Source organism: Hypomesus nipponensis, chromosome 26 (assembly GCF_054491055.1).
Source record: "Hypomesus nipponensis isolate SF chromosome 26, ASM5449105v1, whole genome shotgun sequence".
Classification (NCBI taxonomy): domain Eukaryota; kingdom Metazoa; phylum Chordata; class Actinopteri; order Osmeriformes; family Osmeridae; genus Hypomesus; species Hypomesus nipponensis.
Genome location: NC_140386.1, coordinates 11,172,770 through 11,189,869, shown reverse-complemented (window position 1 = coordinate 11,189,869; position 17,100 = coordinate 11,172,770). Strand labels below are relative to the sequence as shown.

Below are 17,100 nucleotides of genomic sequence, written 5' to 3'. Positions count from 1 at the left end.
ATTCTAGCCCCACCTCTCGTTGTGTCTGTAGAGCAGCAGTCAACACCCTCCGACCTCGAGGGAGTGAAGCTATGTCACAACATGCTCTCATCAGACCTACAGGGGAGTCTGAACCTGCAACCTGTTGATCTGCAGTGAACTGCTCTAACCACTGAGCTACACCCATCCCATGTACTTCATACAGGCAGCGCCATACACCTGGTAATCACCTGGTTATATCTAACCTGGACTGACCTACATCCAGACCAGGACTGTCTCCTTGTCCAGCCTGTAAAGAAGTGGAGCAGGTCTGCTGGGGTGAAGTCAGCTGAACACAGATCAGCTAGTAACTGGTAGAGAGACAGTGATGAGGGGGTGTTGTGGTTTTGTATGTATTTAGGGAGGGAAGGAGAGCCAGGGAGAGAGAAAGGGAGGGAGAGAAAGAGAGACAGGGAGAGAGAAAGGGAGGGAGAGAAAGAGAGACAGGGAGAGAGAAAGGGAGGCAGAGAAAGAAAGAGAGACAGGGAGGGGGAGCCAGGGAGAGAGAAAGAGAGGCAGAGAAAGAGAGACAGGGAGGGAGCGAGGGACAGGGAGGGAGAGACAGAAACAGAGGGAGGAGCTGGCAGGCAGCCAGGGTGAACTTGCTGCCTCTCTTTCAGCTCCCAGGATGGATCCAGGCCAGGAGTGGGCTAGTTCAGATCCAGCCCTAACCTAGCCTAATCTGAGAATGAGACCTGAGTGGTGGAGTCGCCTCTGCTGCCCTCTGCCGGTCACTCAGATGAACTGCAGCACTGCATCTACAGGGCCCAACATGGGACACCTTTAAGCAGGCCAGCAGTGTGGGTCCAAACTCTAACCTTGAGTTAGAGTTATAGCTAGCTAGATAAGCAAGCTTAGAAGCTTCTCTCAACCCCTGTTGTGGTTGAGATTATTTTGAATGTGGTGGATTATATTTGCAACAGAACTTGCCTCTGTACACACAAACAATTTCCTGCAACAAAAACATGACAGCCAGTTGAGAATTTCACAAGGAGGAGGATTTGAAAGAAGTTTATTGAAATAAAGATCCATTTAAATTTGTTTTAAGTCCCCTCAAATCCCTTCTGGCTTCAGAAGCTGTGGGTCCGCAGCACGCATATCCCAGGTGACATCTTCTCCACAGCCCTCTTCATGACTACAGCAGCATTTAGTATCAGAGAAAGAGAACCTAAACAGCTCATTTGGCACGTTTAAACTCAGACTTCCTGCGCACAGAGGAGACAACAGGAAGTTCAGAATCAGCTCAGAAAACGTCTCTATTAGAAAACAAAGTTCCCACAGGACAAGCTGGCTTAAAGGGTTTCCAGCACTGGGACATACTGGGAGATCTGGTCTGGTTGCACATTCCACAGATTTGCCCCCCCCCCCCCCAGTCAGGCTCCCCAGCAGTCATGATGATTAGGATGACAGTAATAGTGTGTGTGGACCAGGTCCAGGGATCTCCCCTCCTCTTGGGACAGCACCCAGCCCCTCCCCCCCACTACTCAGAATACTCAGTAGTCTGAGTATTCTCAACACAGAACGCTGGGCTGCGAGGTCACAGAACGCTGGGCTGCAAGGTCACAGAATGCTGGGCTGTGAGGTCACAGAACGCTGGGCTGTGAGGTCACAGAACGCTGGGCTGTGAGGTCACAGAACGCTGGGCTGTGAGGTCACAGAACGCTGGGCTGTGAGGTCACAGAACGCTGGGCTGTGAGGTCACAGAACGCTGGGCTGTGAGGTCACAGAACGCTGGGCTGTGAGGTCACAGAACGCTGGGCTGTGAGGTCACAGAACGCTGGGCTGTGAGGTCACAGAACGCTGGGCTGTGAGGTCTATAATACTGTCTCTGACCATGCAGGCCGGCTGGGATAAGGAGCATGTTAAGTCTGGACTGGATCTGACGGTACAGTATGTACAGTAAAAGGCAGGTAAAAAGTGCAGGTTGGTTTTCATCTCACATAGAAAAGTGTTTTTGTAAGAAATGCATTTTCTGTCCAGCCCAAATAGTTTTTTTGGGGGGGGGAAGGGACATCAGGTGGAAGTCAGGGAGATGATCCAGGCTGGTCTCTGGTTAACAGTCATCATCATAACACCCATAACAAAACACACTGAGGGTTAGAACATCTCATCCACACAGCATGAATTCTACAGAGAGAGAGAGAGAGGGGGAGGCAGGTTAGAGAGAGGCAGGTGAGAGAGAGAGGCAGGTGAGAGAGGCAGGTGAGAGAGAGGCAGGAGAGAGAGAGAGAGGCGGTTAGAGAGAGAGAGGCGGTTAGAGAGAGAAAGGGAGGCAGGATAGAGAGGGAGGTTAATCCATCCAAGGCTATACCCCCTCCCACGTTAAGACATTAGTAGAGGACGCTTGAGGAGTGGATCTGGAAGTGTTCTCTGCATCAGAGAGCAGCTCCATCTCTCAGACAGGAAAAGCAATTGATCATTACAGTGATGACCTGCACCAGAGGGCCCAGACACCCACAGACGGGGGGGGGGGGGGGGGGGGGGTTATCAAGGTCCTTCTCACACCATGGAGGTAGCCCCCTGTCACCATGGAGGTAGCCCCCTGTCACCATGGAGGTAGCCCCTGTCACCATGGAGGTAGCCCCCTGTCACCATGGAGGTAGCCCCCTGTCACCATGGAGGTAGCCCCCTGTCACCATGGAGGTAGCCCCCTGTCACCATGGAGGTAGCCCCCTGTCACCATGGAGGTAGCCCCTGTCACCATGGAGGTAGCCCCCTGTCACCATGGAGGTAGCCCCCTGTCACCATGGAGGTAGCCCCCTGTCACCATGGAGGTAGCTCCTTCTTTAGCCACAAAAAATAAGATAATAAATAAAAAGCCAGAGAAACATGAACATGGTGAAACTGAGTTCAGCTTGTGAACTCTCCATGTCAGTACGTGACACATCGTAGCAGACGGCCTTTACATCCTGTTCCAGTCCAACACTGTAAGAGTGTGTGTGTGTGTGAGTGTGTGTGTCAAGTTGAACACGCCAGTCTTCCAAACGAGTGTAAGGAGGGGATGAAAGGAGATAAAGTCTGGAGCTCGAGGGCCATGACTCCACCAGAGCAATACGGCCTCCACACCTCCTACCACACCTCCTCCTACCACACCTGCAGGAAGAGCAGGAGGATGGAGCAGGAGGAGGGAGGAGTCTAGTGCCAGTCCTGAAGCTGCTGATGGTCATATTCTGCTATCAGTCTCTTTATATGTGCCAGTTTGTTGTGTAGATATTCACAGCGATTCTTCTCTTGGATATAGTTTGGGTTTGTCTGGGGAGAGAGAGAGAACAGTCATTATTCAAGGAGTATTTTCCAGGGGCTGGTAACAGCAAATAGAAACAGCAGCTTACCTTTTTAATTTTGCGATACTCCTGCAGGATCTGATTGTGGATTGTCTGGGGAGAGAGAGAGAGAGAGCGAGAGAGCGAGAGAGCGAGAGAGCGAGAGAGCGAGAGAGCGAGAGAGCGAGAGAGCGAGAGAGCGAGAGAGCGAGAGAGCGAGAGAGCGAGAGAGCGAGAGAGAGAGAGAGAGAGAGAGAGAGGAGATGAGAGGTGGGAGGCAGGAAAGCAACCTGGCTGGTGCACAACACTGGGTGTGAGTGTGTGTACCTTGTACTTTTCGGTTCCCTGGGGCAGCTGTTTGAGCTGGGTGTCCAGCAGGCTGAACTGCCGTGTGATGCCCTCGATGCGGGCGTGCAGGCCTCTGTACTCAGAGTACTCACTGTTGAAGTCATTCTTATAGAGCTGCCGCTGCTCTGGAGATACTACCACTCTGTACTTCCTGTTCACATACAGGAAGGAGACAACACACAAACATCAGACTAGAGCCCAACCGATATATCGGCGGGCTAATATTATTGACCGATATTAGGCATTTTCCCAAAATCTTTTTTTAAACAGACGAAAGACCCTTTAAACATGTTATGAGTGTCACCAGAGGGTATGAGTGTCACCAGAGGGTATGAGTGTCACCAGAGGGTATGAGTGTCACCAGAGGGTATGAGTGTCACCAGAGGGTATGAGTGTCACCAGAGGGTATGAGTGTCACCAGGGGGCACTCTACGACTTCCCTGTTGGCAACACTTGTGTTTAGAAAGTCAAGAACCCTACAAACAGCTGATCCAGCCAGAGTCGAGAAGACTGGTGGAGAAATCTGTTTGTTTTGTTACACGTTCCTGGAGTTTTTTTATTTTTTATATACTTTGGCAGATAAATCGGAATATCGGATTTTTTAATCACCAAATATGTGTATCGGTCTTAATTATTTTATCGGTCGGGCTCTATATCAGACCAGCAGCTCTATCGTGTCACCAGAATGTCCTACTGTCCTCATGTCATGTGACAGAGCAGGAAGTTCCTTACGTTAGGTAATCAGCCGTGTAGGAGGATGACGAGGGCACACTGGCACTGTCACACACGCCGTTCACATCTGGGACAGGAAACGCATCATCCCAGGGTTAGCATGGAGACCGTCAAGATGACACGGTTACCACAGAGATGGCAGACACCGTCAGTAGCACATCAACACTTAGCAGCAGGACTCTATTTATGAGAAGAGTGTGTGTGGTGTGTGTGTCGTGTGTGGTCTCACCTGTGCGCCTGTGTGGAATACTGGTGCTCTTGAGATTCTCAGGGCTGGAGGAAATGACATCACAAGGCCTCTTAGGGTCTGATACACACTCCCTCTCCTTCTCTCTCTCCCTCTCTCTCTCCTTCTTGTCTTTGTCTTTGTGTTTCTTGGACTTCTTCTTGGACTTGCCGTGGAGGGGGGGGGTGCTGGTGCGGGGGGGCTCGGGGGCGGGGTGTCCCGGGGAGGAGGAGGCCAGGCCAGGGGGGGCGGGGAGGCCTGGGGGGCCTGGAGGCTGGCTCAGCCTCTCAGCCACGGCAGCCTCCAGGGGGTCGGGGTCTCGGCCGTTGTGGCTGGAGTCGTTGCTGACGTCAGAGAGAGGCTCAAAGGGGCGCGTCAGCTCAAGCAGGGGGCCCGGGGCGCACGATGATGATGTCACGCCCTCAGCGCCACCTGCCTCCTTCCCGTTCAGCTTGCCGTTGATCGTCCCGGCCGTGGCCTTGCTGGCCAGGTGAGATATCCTGGGCTTCTTATTTGCCAGGGGATCTATGAACTCAGACGCAGGGCGTTTCTATAGCAACACAGAAGGATGTTTGTTAACACAATCAGTAAACACCTACAGAGGGGAGAGAGAGAGAGAGAGAGACAGACAGACAGAGAGAGAGACAGACAGACAGAGAGAAAGAGAGAGACAGAGAGACAGACAGACAAAGAGAGAGAGAGACAGACAGAGAGAGAGACAGACAGACAGAGAGAAAGAGAGAGACAGAGAGACAGACAGACAAAGAGAGAGAGAGACAGACAGAGAAAGAGACAGACACAGACAGACACACACAGAGAGAGAGACAGACAGAGAGAGAGAGACTGACCTGCGAGGGGGAGCTGTTGGGGGGCTCCTTGGGGGGGCTGGGGGGGGGCTCTGGGGGAGGGACTGTACTGCTCTGGGCCTGGCACAGTTTCCTGTCAGAAACCACAGAAGAAAAGATAAAAGAAGTCACCAAGAAGGGTTACCTCTGACAATAACAGATCCAGGAGTATTATGTCATCTGGAGTAAAGAGAGCTGCCAGCAGGGGGCAGTGAGGGGCTGGAGGAGAGAGCTGCCAGCAGGGGGCAGTGAGGGGCTGGAGGAGAGAGCTGCCAGCAGGGGGCAGTGAGGGGCTGGAGGAGAGAGCTGCCAGCAGGGGGCAGTGAGGGGCTGGAGGAGAGAGCTGCCAGCAGGGGGCAGTGAGGGGCTGGAGGAGAGAGCTGCCAGCAGGGGGCAGTGAGGGGCAGTTAGCAGTCAGTCTAGACCCCACCACGACAGACAGCCAGGCTAGAGGTAAACAGTGAGACAGACAGGATAATAAGACAGACAGGCAGGGCAGTGTGACAGACAGACAGACAGGACAGTGTGACAGACAGGCAGGGCAGTGTGACAGACAGGCAGGGCAGTGTGACAGGCAGGCAGGGCAGTGAGACAAGCAGGCAGGACCCTGGACTTGACTGTCTTACACATGGATCAGCATGTGCTGGAACTCTGTTGCATCACAAGCCTCCCAACATTCTGCTGGAGGAGGGGGGTCTGCCTGTGTAGTGTGTGTGTGTGTGTTTGCATCCCAGGTCTACGATTCTGTGTTGACACTGTGTCTGAGGCGGGGGCCAGCTGATTTGCCACATAACTCAAAGTGCAGCAGCAGAGGGGGGGGAGAGAAGCAGGCCTGCAGAGCTGGGCCAGGCTACAGCTCCCCCTGGAGGGGAGAATGTGAAGCATTCCTGTCTGGGAGCTGGCAGGGGGCTCAGGCTGCTCTGGAGCCAAACTAAGAGAAGCTAAATATAGCTGGAAAACGTTACTGCTGTGCTCTACACACTGGGAACATTCAGCAGAGAGGGAGAGACAGAGAGAGCAGAAGATGTTGAGAGTAGGGACGTCCTACACCATTCTCCCTCATCAGAACCTCTGTTCTGCCCGGCAACACGTGCCGCTGGCTGTCCCAGCTGAGCATGAGCCTGTCAGTCCATCTACCAGAAACACTCCAACCCAGTCTGCTAACTCCAATAATACCTGAAGTCCTATGTAACACCACGCGTACTGTGTAGAACAACAGAGAGCAGGTTTTGGAGGAAAGGGTTTGCTACATTCATAAAATGTAACACACACACACACACACACACACACAGATGAGGGTGGTCGTACCGGACCAGGATGCGTCGGAGCAGCTGCTGATCCCCCTCAGAGTAGCCGGCCCAGTCTCTCTGCACCTCCCTGAACAGAGGCTCCTTCAAGGTGAACGTGTTGTCTCTCCCACTCAAGTTAGCCACCTGCACGCACACACACACACATTATTAAACATAGAGCATGTTGTGTGGATGTGTGTGCGTAGGTGTATACGTGTGTGTGTGCGTACCTGCTGCAGCAGCCCGTCCAGAGCATCCTTGTCCAGAGGAGAGAGGCCGTCCTTCTGCAGCCTCAGCACCAGTTCTGGCTTCCTGGAACAACAACAGTATTGTCTTAGCTTGCTACCGTACCTGTAAGACTGTTAGCTTGTTAGCTTGCTACCGTACCTGTAAGACTGTTAGCTTGTTAGCTTGCTACCGTACCTGTAAGACTGTTAGCTTGTTAGCTTGCTACCGTACCTGTAAGACTGTTAGCTTGTTAGCTTGCTACCGTACCTGTACGGCTTCAGAGCCAGCAGGTGAGTCAGACGCTCCCTCAGTGGGCGGGGCTGCGTCGTCGTGGCAACCTTCTTGCCGGTGCTGCTGGAGATGATGACAGGCCGAGAGGTCCGTCTGGAGGGGGCCACGTCCGACAGCCCCGGGGCCGGCTTGCGGATTTGAACCTTCTTACCTGGGGAAGGGCGGTTAGAGGCAGGTGTCAGCCCAGCGGTACCCAGGCTTGATGAAGATGGTGTGTGTGTGGTGTGTGTGGTACCCAGGTAGCGGCCCCCAGGCTTGATGACGATGGCCCCCCGGCTGCGTGTCTCCTCTTCGGCCTGGGCCATGCTCTGACGGGCCTTCTGATACGAGTCGTCCGTAGCGCACACAGTCAGCTTGTCCTGGATGCCCCCCACACAGTCCAGCTGCACACCGCCCTCACTGGGGAGGGGGGGGGGGGGGCAGGGAGAGAGGGAGAGAGTGAGCAGGGAGAGAGTGAGCAGGGAGAGAGTGAGCAGGGAGAGAGTGAGCAGGGAGAGAGTGAGCAGGGAGAGAGTGAGCAGGGAGAGAGTGAGCAGGGAGAGAGTGAGCAGGGAGAGAGGGAGCAGGGGGAGAGGGGGGAGAGTGTGTGTGTGTGTGTGTCCCTGCCTGGTGATGTACTGCTGGATGCAGTCGAAGCTGCCCTGGGGGTTGTCCCGGCCCACGTTGGACAGGTAGAACGTGAAGGTCTGCAGCTCACTAGGGTTCTCCGATCGAGGGATTACAATTTTCTGGAATACAAAGAAAATACATTCAAATCAAGGTTTTCCTGGAGTCAATATCACTACCCAGGACACAAAGTTCCTCATGACACACTGCAGAGAGGGAGGGTCACACCATAAAGTTTACCACAACCTCCTTTATCCAGTTGATAAGACCAACACACACGCACTTACACCAGGCACACGTCCAGTTAATGATTATGCAGCAGCAGTGATAAGAGAGTAAACACTGTCCACCTGCATGACTGCTCTGCTTTACCAGAAGAGGAGAGGAGGGAGAGAGCAGGAAATGGCAAGAGAAGAGAGATGGGAATTAAAAGATGAAAGTCAGAAAAAGCAAGAGAGCAAGAGAAAGCGAGAGAGAGCGAGATGTATGAAAAGACTGAAAGGTACTCACTCCTTGGTTTCCAGTGAAGCGGATGAGTGGTGAGGTCAGGCCCTGAGGAGACAGGAGAAACCAGTCAGAAAACAGCTCCGCCCACTAGCCCTGGGTCTCCATCCTCCTCCACCCACTAGCCCTGGGTCTCCATCCTCCTCCACCCAGACAGCCCTGGGTCTCCATCCTCCTCCACCCAGACAACCCTGGGTCTCCATCCTCCTCCACCCACTAGCCCTGGGTCTCCATCCTCCTCCACCCAGACAACCCTGGGTCTCCATCCTCCTCCACCCACAACCCTGGGTCTCCATCCTCCTCCACCCAGAGTTATAACAACAATAACATCATATCACAGGGGGTGGGGATGCACAGTGGTGGACTACTTCTAATCAAGAAGTAGCAGGTTCAAATCCCCACGCACACACACACACACACACACACACACAGGGAGGAAGTGGATACACAGGAGACCAACCCAAGAAAGAAGTTTTCAACATGAAATCTGAATGAATCTGAGCCATTCTTCCTACAGATCAGCAATTCTACCATCTGTTGTTTTGATTGGTTTTCCAACACAGTCACTAGCCTGTGATACAGCCAGCCATTGGTGTAGGGCCAGCCAACCAGGAGGAGGCTTATGAAGCTTACATTTTTGGGATGTTTCCATCGCTGGGTGGTGCGGCTTCACAGCTAGGCTATAATCAATACAGCAGCATTCCTGCAGCAAGGCCTGGAGGCAAGCCCAACCGCTGAGAGAGTGTACATGTGTGTACCTCACAACGGGCTGCTGCTGACTTGTCACTATTCTCTGAGTCCAGAACGTTCTACGGAGCTAACCTTAACCCTAGAGGGGGGGGGGGGGGGGGTCTGAGACAGAGAGAGGGAAGGGGACAGACAGACATGCCCCAGCTGCTTGCTAGATAGCACAGGTGAATCTGATCACGGCTATAAGGTTTCCACAACAGCAGGGAACACCAACTTCACCCTCCTAGCCTCACCAAGAGACGTAGACCTGAGAAGACCTATCCTAGACTAGCTACACACCAATAGAAGACCCAACCACACACCAATAGAAGACCTAGCCTAACCCAGCCAAACACCAATAGAAGGCCTTGCATGATACCAGCACACCTCAGCCACCATCCGTAGAATCGTCTGCTGTTCCCATCCCCTACAGAAGGGGTGGTATGATCCAACTAAGACCCAGTTGTACAACGAGCCAGACTGCATCCTAGCGCTGTTCCCCTGGGCGTTTAGAAAGTCCTCTGGCTGTTTAGAGTCCTCTGGGCGCGTACACGGCGTGTCCCTGTGTAACAGACGTGGTATTGCACGTTCCGTCAGAGGTATACAGGCCACTGTCCGCTCCCACCGGGAGTCGAACTCACCACCTCTGACTTCTCAAGCGCCACCACTACCAACTACGCTAACGAAAAGCTAGCAATTCACTGACGCGGGTGGCCTGTTACATACTTGAGGAGTGAGTTTCACCACACACCGGCTACACCTGTACTTTCTGTAAGTCGCTCTGGATAAGAGCGTCTGCGAAATGACTAAATGTAAATGTGCTTTCTCAGGCGAATGACGAATGAAACAGGATTGGTTAAAGAAATCCGAGATTCTGGCTATCTTCAAAAATCAAAAAAAAAAAAAAAAGCATTAACTTCCAAACCTTTATTCAAAAACGGAACTGACTGCACAATAAATTTGCACTTTCTGAAGATGTTTTGCACTAACATGCACACAATTTTGAAAGTTACTATTATTAGCGTGGATTTAAGGCCATTTTCAGAGATGAGCTATTTATTCGAGTTTTTTTTAACACTTTTGAAAATTAAAAGGTTGTGGAAGTATGTACGATTTTTTTACATAATTTTGAGATTATTTTTTTTTGATTTGCGAGGATTCAGCTATTTTCAAAGATGAGTGATTTTCTATCATTTTATTTGAAACTTAATTGAAAAAGTAAACGCTGTGGAAGTATACCAGACATTGTTAAGATACTCTGGTGTCTGTCTGAGGTTTTATATTCATAAAAATATTAGAAAAGTCTAAATTTTACAAAATAGTATGGGTAGTTTTCACCCGGTCCCTAACGTGAAGCTGCAAAGTAGCGTCTTCCGAATGTGAGACGAATGTCGAATATGAAAATAACTTCACCTCGGTCAATTAACACACTTTTTCGATGTATTTAGTGTGAAATGCTCCCACACCTTGGATGACTTGGGTCATACTGATTTCTCTGCCTCCGCCATGTGTTTCAAAACAACGTTACTCAACGGCTCTCGGATGGTCTTTCCTCTACCTCCACTTTGCGCTCAACTAAACAAAAAACTTTTGGAACTATGGATCACATGTGACACGTTTTACTTACGCATTCTTCCATAACAATGGGAGTCTATGGAAGTGTCGCAACTCTCTTTTTATATGGCTCTGGTTAGGATGCCTCTCCTGACCCTGGAGGCATCTCACCCAGCAGGAAGCAGGAAGCAGACCTCTTTCAAAGACATCAGCTTCTTCCATGCCCGTGTGTCTGCCTGCCTGCTTGTCTGTCTACCTTTAGGCAGGGTTAAACAGCCAGCATTAAACAGCCTACCATGATTAAGCAGTCAGCCAGCTGGACTGACTCCCTGGTGCTTCTGGAGTAACTCTCAGCCTGTCCAAACTGGCGAGTCAGCATTCCTTAAATAACCATGGCACCAACCAGGGATTGGCTGTCCAACCAGGGGCTGTCCAACCAGGGGCTGTATGGCTGTTTAGCCCCGGCTGTATGGCTGTTTAGCCCCGGCTGCATGGCTGTTTAGCCCCGGCTGTATGGCTGTTTAGCCCCGGCTGTATGGCTGTTTAGCCCCGGCTGTATGGCTGTTTAGCCCCGGCTGCATGGCTGTCCAACCAGGGGCTGTCTGGCTGTTTAGCCCCGGCTGTCTGGCTGTTTAGCCCCGGCTGTTTGGCTGTTTAGCCCCGGCTGTCTGGCTGTTTAGCCCCGGCTGTATGGCTGTTTAGCCCCGGCTGCATGGCTGTTTAGCCCCGGCTGTATGGCTGTTTAGCCCCGGCTGTATGGCTGTTTAGCCCCGGCTGTATGGCTGTTTAGCCCCGGCTGTATGGCTGTTTAGCCCCGGCTGTATGGCTGTTTAGCCCCGGCTGCATGGCTGTCCAACCAGGGGCTGTCTGGCTGTTTAGCCCCGGCTGTCTGGCTGTTTAGCCCCGGCTGTTTGGCTGTTTAGCCCCGGCTGTTTGGCTGTTTAGCCCCGGCTGTCTGGCTGTTTAGCCCCGGCTGTCTGGCTGTTTAGCCCCGGCTGTCTGGCTGTTTAGCCCCGGCTGTCTGGCTGTTTAGCCCCGGCTGTCTGGCTGTCCAACCAACACACCTCATTTGTGTGTCCAGGTCTGGACTGGGACTTTGAAACGCAGACCGGCTCAGCCGTTTGGGAAATCAACCGACTCTCCCGACGACCAATCAAACCCTGCCTGTGTCCCACAGTGTCCCTGTAGGGCCTGAGAGGTGTTACGCTAGCTAAGCTTGTGCTGAGCTAGCTTGTGCTAAGCTAACTAGCATAACATCAGCTCCCAGACATTTCAAAGAGCCACTAGCAACTTCTGGTGAGATTTCCTTTGGCAGCACTGACAAATTCCTCCTCTCCTGCCTGGTCTTGGCGCTGGAAACTGACCACAGAATAACGGGCCAGAAACGCACAGAGCTGAAAGCAGCTGCTAGTGAGAACCTGAAACTGCGTGTTGCTAAAAGTGTTTCATAAGGAGAGTCATGGTTTGTAAAAACAGTCCTGTTTGCAGTACCTGTGTAACGGATTCCACCAAATAATTTGAATGTCAATAAAACAGAATTGGGGGAAGAACAGACAGATTTCCCTGAAAACAAGAATCTGTGTCTGTCTGTCTGTCTCAGAATTAAATTTAAAATCTTGCTTTTAGTTTTTAAATCAATAAATGGGTCAGCTCCGTCCTAGAGGAGATAGAGCATTCTCTATTGCTGCTCCAAGACTTTGGAATAATCTTGCTCTGGAAATTAGAACAGCACCTTCCTTGTCCATTTTTTAAGTGAAGTTAAAGACCTTTTTATTTGATTTGTCTTATAAAAATGAATGTTGATGCGGTTATTCTGTTTGTCTGTGTCTGTTATCATGTTGTAGTCCTATTTAGCACTCTGTATAGCACATTGGTCAACAAAAGTTGTGTTTAATTGTGGTTTATTGATCGATTGAGGATACACTCCGAGACCCACCCCATGTGCCAGATCACAAAAGTACTTGATTCAAGCTCCAGTGAAGAACAGCTGGTGACATCATACTTGCTGCCCAGTTTAAGGTCATAATATCATCATCTCAATGTCTGGAATCTCTGTCCATTGGCACTCAGGTGTGTTTCCTACCTGTGCTGTCCACAGGAGCAGGGAGACACAGGCACACTGAGCACCTGTCCCTACCTACAGATGGACAGGCACACTGAGCATCTGTCCCTACCTACAGATGGACAGGCACACTGAGCATCTGTCCCTACCTACAGATGGACAGGCACACTGAGCATCTGTCCCTACCTACAGATGGACAGGCACACTGAGCATCTGTCCCTACCTACAGATGGACAGGCACACTGAGCATCTGTCCCTACCTACAGATGGACAGGCACACTGAGCATCTGTCCCTACCTACAGATGGACAGGCACACTGAGCATCTGTCCCTACCTACAGATGGACAGGTGCATGGGTGATATCTGTCCCTACCTACAGAAGGACAGGGATATCTGGGTGATATCTGTCCCTACCTACAGAAGGACAGGTGATTATCGCCGCTCGATCTTCATACTAGTGCAGTTATATTTGCATTGTGTATTATTATTCAAAATCAATGTCTTTCTACCCTTACCTCCCCTTCCCCTCCACCTGCCCATGCCTTCCAGCCTCTTCCCTATACCCCTACCTTTCTCCCTCCTTGCCAGACAGCCCAGGCTCCAGACAAACAACCCTCTGGTTCACCACGACCTTCCATTCAGATGTAAAAACAGGCCAGTGCTCCTTCCCTCCGTCCCTCCGTCAGGCGGCTCCTTAACTCCTCTAGCCCCCAGAACCAGGATTAATAATGCAGCTCTTAACAGGATGTGAGCAAGCGACGGGGACAGCTAAAAACGGACGACTGACGGTAAAACTGAACACAAAATCTGGAATTGTCCACAAGTTATTGGTCATGTCCCAGTTCTGAGTTAACATCCTTCTGCTGTGAGACGGTATTACGCATGGCTGGGGATCATTTGTAAACCCTTAAACGGGGGTATTAGTCAAAACACATTTCATAACAAAAGTTTTTTGTACTGTGTTGATGGAGCAGATAATGGGGTTGCAAATAGTTACTGTAAACAGGCAACCAGAAGCAAGCAGCCAGTGAGCCAGAAGCAGCCAGTGAGCCAGAAGCAGGCAGCCAGAAGCAGGCAGCCAGTGAGCCAAAAGCAGGCAGCCAGAAGCAGGCAGCCAGTAAGCCAGAAGCAAGCAGCCAGTGAGCCAAAAGCAGGCAGCCAGAAGCAGGCAGCCAGAAGCAGACAGCCAGTGAGCCAGAAGCAGACAGCCAGTGAGCCAGAAGCAGACAGCCAGAGCTGTCAGAGTACTAATGCTCAGAGAAGAACATCAGACAGCTAATAAGCCGACCAGCCGGTAAAAACATCCAGAGAGAGCCGGAGAGCCAGGGAGACCTTGGGAAATAGCTCCTGACACAGTTTGTCTTTACTGGGCCAAGATATCACAACCCCAGGCACAAGGCAGTGATTGTCAGCTATAATCCCCACTGCTTATTTGTGGTGTCTTGTTTCACTTCCAGGAGCTGGTCTTGTTTGAGTCTGCTGTGCCCGGAGACGACGCCCCTTAACGATGGAGGATTGACCTTTGACCCTCATCAGCTTCAGCTAGCAGCACAGCACCAAAGGTCAGCGTGGGACCAGTGCTGCCGCTGGCTGACTCCTTCCCCCTCCTTCAGTCTGCTCGCCCAAGCAGTGACTAAGACCTTGTTCTCCAAGACCACAGGAGACAGGATGAGGTGGCTGGCTAACGACCCACAGATATTTACCTACAGATTGCTAGCGAGCTACGGATGGTTAGCTAAAATGATAGCTGGCTAAGAGAAAGAAGACAAAAGACAAGCCTGTAAAGTGAAAGCGAGCAGGAGAGCACCTCACCAACAGGGGGCCTGCATGTACTTCCACCAGGCTCAGACTGGGGCCTACAACCCACAGATAAAGAAGAAACCAACATGTGCATTTGCTTGAAGTGTGAAGCATCTAAGGGTGAGTGTGGGTGCAGATCAAGAGGTTGCAGGTTCAAATCCCCCTCCCTGGGTAAAGGACCGTGTTAAAGCACTCAGTAAGAGACTGAGGCAACACTGGGCATCCCCTCAGATCCCAGCCAATCACACCCTGCCTCAGCACAACCTCCTGTTGTCCAATCACCACAGCTGTACCACAGCACCCCTTCATGCTTCGCTCAACACCATTGGCTGGTTATCAGATGACCCCAAAAGCACAGAAGCATTTGTTCGGATATAGATCCATGTGATTTCAATCATTCGGTGCGTTCGACTTCATGCAGGGCCGGCGTTCCGGCATTTTCAGCTTTAAGTCAGACGGCTGCAGCCGGCTGCTGCATGAAGTGGAACGCAGCTATTAGTGCTGCATTCTTCCACTGCACTGATAGAATACAACCCTCAACTGCTACGAGTCCACCTGTCCTGAAACAGGCACACGACCATCCATATCTGAGGACCATCTTCTAAACCAACAATCAGGAATTACACTTTTCAGTCCGACCAACTGAATATTTTCTCCAATACACCATCTTAGTTTAGTTCCCCTAGACCACAAAACAAGTTCATACCTCTCCGGATAAAGATGAGTACTGTTGAACAACTCCTAAGAGGCCAGCTTCAATACTGAACACAGACGAGCTATTTATTCTATTGAGAAACAAGTTGTCAAGCGGCTATGGCTGGTTCAAAAGCTACATAACTTATTTACAAAAATATAGGATGCAAGTTCATTTTAGCTTCATAAATGAGCACCCCATTGCTGGGCTCTTCCTCAGAGTCGGTTGTTGGAGAACCTACATGGTTTAGCTTTCCTGACCAGGCCTTTCCCTGTCAAATATTTATAGAACCTGTAACATAAGAAGGCCACCGGCTAAACTAGCTCAAACAGAACCCGATGTTAAAGTACCTTACAAGCCAAGTTTATTAGCACGTCCAGCTACCTACATTTTAACGAGGGGGAAGGCAGGCATAAAAAAAAATAAAAAAAACGTCGAATCAATTTGAAAGTACTGTACTTCCACAAAATGACGGGGCAACATATCAACTAAATAGTTGGTTCACTAATGCTGGCAAATACTGCATGGCCAGGGATGGGACTGTTAGCTTACTGGCTAGCTCTTGACTCGAGCAATATGAGGGGGTAGGGGTTTAACTCACCCGATGACTAACACTAGCTAGCTAGCTATATGGGCTGAGTCTCTTTTCCACAATACTCTCGTCCCTCATTACACACAGTATCAATGTTAGCAGGGAACCATATTTATGTATCGTCACTGATGTATTACAACCCCTTGTAATCAAAAGCCGTCACAAACACGATTGTTATTAAGTCCCGATGCGAGAAAAAGCTAACTGGCAAGAGAATCCTGCTATATAACTTTCCTGGCTAGCTCTAAAACTGGCATGGCTTTTCCAAAACATTCCATGCAGCGTTCTGTGTTTACAAATTAACGTCGTAATAAGGGTCTCCACGATAACTCTGTTATTCACAGAATGCTTCTCATTGATCAGAAACACGTGGCGGTGATTAAAGACTGTTCGTGACAAAATAAAATCTAGTTTTTAATTGTTTTTACTGTTCAACACAAGTGTTAGCCTGATCCATTCCACAAAGCTAGCTAGCTAGTACACTGAGCCAATACAGTATTGGTTGACAGCATAGCAGCTTATACTGCCTAGCTATCTTAGCTTAGCGGCTAGCTTGGCTCCCACTTGAAATGGTTGGCCAACTAGCGAGCTTAGCAATTTAGCCTAGCTAGCACAGGCTGTCAGCTGCCAAGGTACTGCAATTCTGCGGTCTAAATATATATTTAACATAATATCGGACTCACCTTGCTGCTCTGATAACCTTCAAAGGCTTTTAAGGCGCTGTCAGTGAGTTTGACGTGAAAAACGGATACATTGCTGCCATTGCTCACTCGTCCACAGGACAGCCCGTAGCTCTGCTCCTCCTTCAACGCCGCCATCTTCCTACGATTTCCACCACGCTCACGCTCTCTGTCGTAAAAGCTGAAGAACTTTCAATGAATATTCATCAGACGATTAGTACGCGATGAGGTCACGACGATAAAAAAAACAAAAAACTAAAACTTGTAACAAACAGGTTGCTTGTATGTCAAAACTATACGCGCTTGTTCACGTAAACGCACAATTAGCGACAAATACTTTGTCAGTGCATGTGAATCGGTATAGAAGTGAGAGGCTTCCTCAGCAGGTCAGCCAGGGAGAGCTAGAGCAGAGACGTGCGTAGGGTGAGGGAAACATTAGGTCATCCAATTACGTCAACGAAACGTCAATGTCCGATAAAGCAGTTAATTGGGAATATCCAGTTCATAACATGAGACAAGGACACGTAAATATGTAATTGTACGTCCATGTTGATGCAAACGAAATACTGACCAACAAAAAGAATGACTCTCCTCACACTAGCAGTGAGAATGCAACTCAATAATAATTTGAACGTGGGA

General features: G+C 50.5%; 1 protein-coding gene across 1 annotated transcript; it reads right to left on the bottom strand.

Moving 5' to 3' along the window:
• Positions 1–1,013: 1,013 nt before the first annotated feature.
• ell (elongation factor RNA polymerase II) lies at positions 1,014–16,932 on the bottom strand. Its single transcript, XM_084692790.1, has 13 exons — positions 16,465–16,932; positions 8,357–8,398; positions 7,847–7,968; positions 7,476–7,639; positions 7,217–7,391; positions 6,952–7,033; positions 6,741–6,865; positions 5,436–5,526; positions 4,591–5,137; positions 4,362–4,428; positions 3,609–3,780; positions 3,351–3,395; positions 1,014–3,270 (listed from the first exon to the last, which is right to left on the bottom strand). The coding sequence occupies exons 1-13, from the start codon at positions 16,597–16,599 to the stop codon at positions 3,154–3,156; spliced, it is 1,884 nt and encodes a 627-aa protein (XP_084548916.1). The 5' UTR covers positions 16,600–16,932; the 3' UTR covers positions 1,014–3,153.
• Positions 16,933–17,100: the final 168 nt, after the last annotated feature.

What these genes read in the sequence shown, in the direction of transcription:
- ell (XM_084692790.1), bottom strand. Translation starts at nt 16,599, where the DNA reads ATGGCGGCGTTGAAGGAGGAGCAGAGCTACGGGCTGTCCTGTGGACGA. An exon ending in GCTTCACTGGAAACCAAGGA is followed by an intron (nt 7,969 to 8,356) that starts GTGAGTACCTTT and finishes TTTGTATTCCAG; the next exon opens with AAAATTGTAATCCCTCGATC. An exon ending in CTCCGACGCATCCTGGTCCG is followed by an intron (nt 5,527 to 6,740) that starts GTACGACCACCC and finishes GGTTTCTGACAG; the next exon opens with GAAACTGTGCCAGGCCCAGA.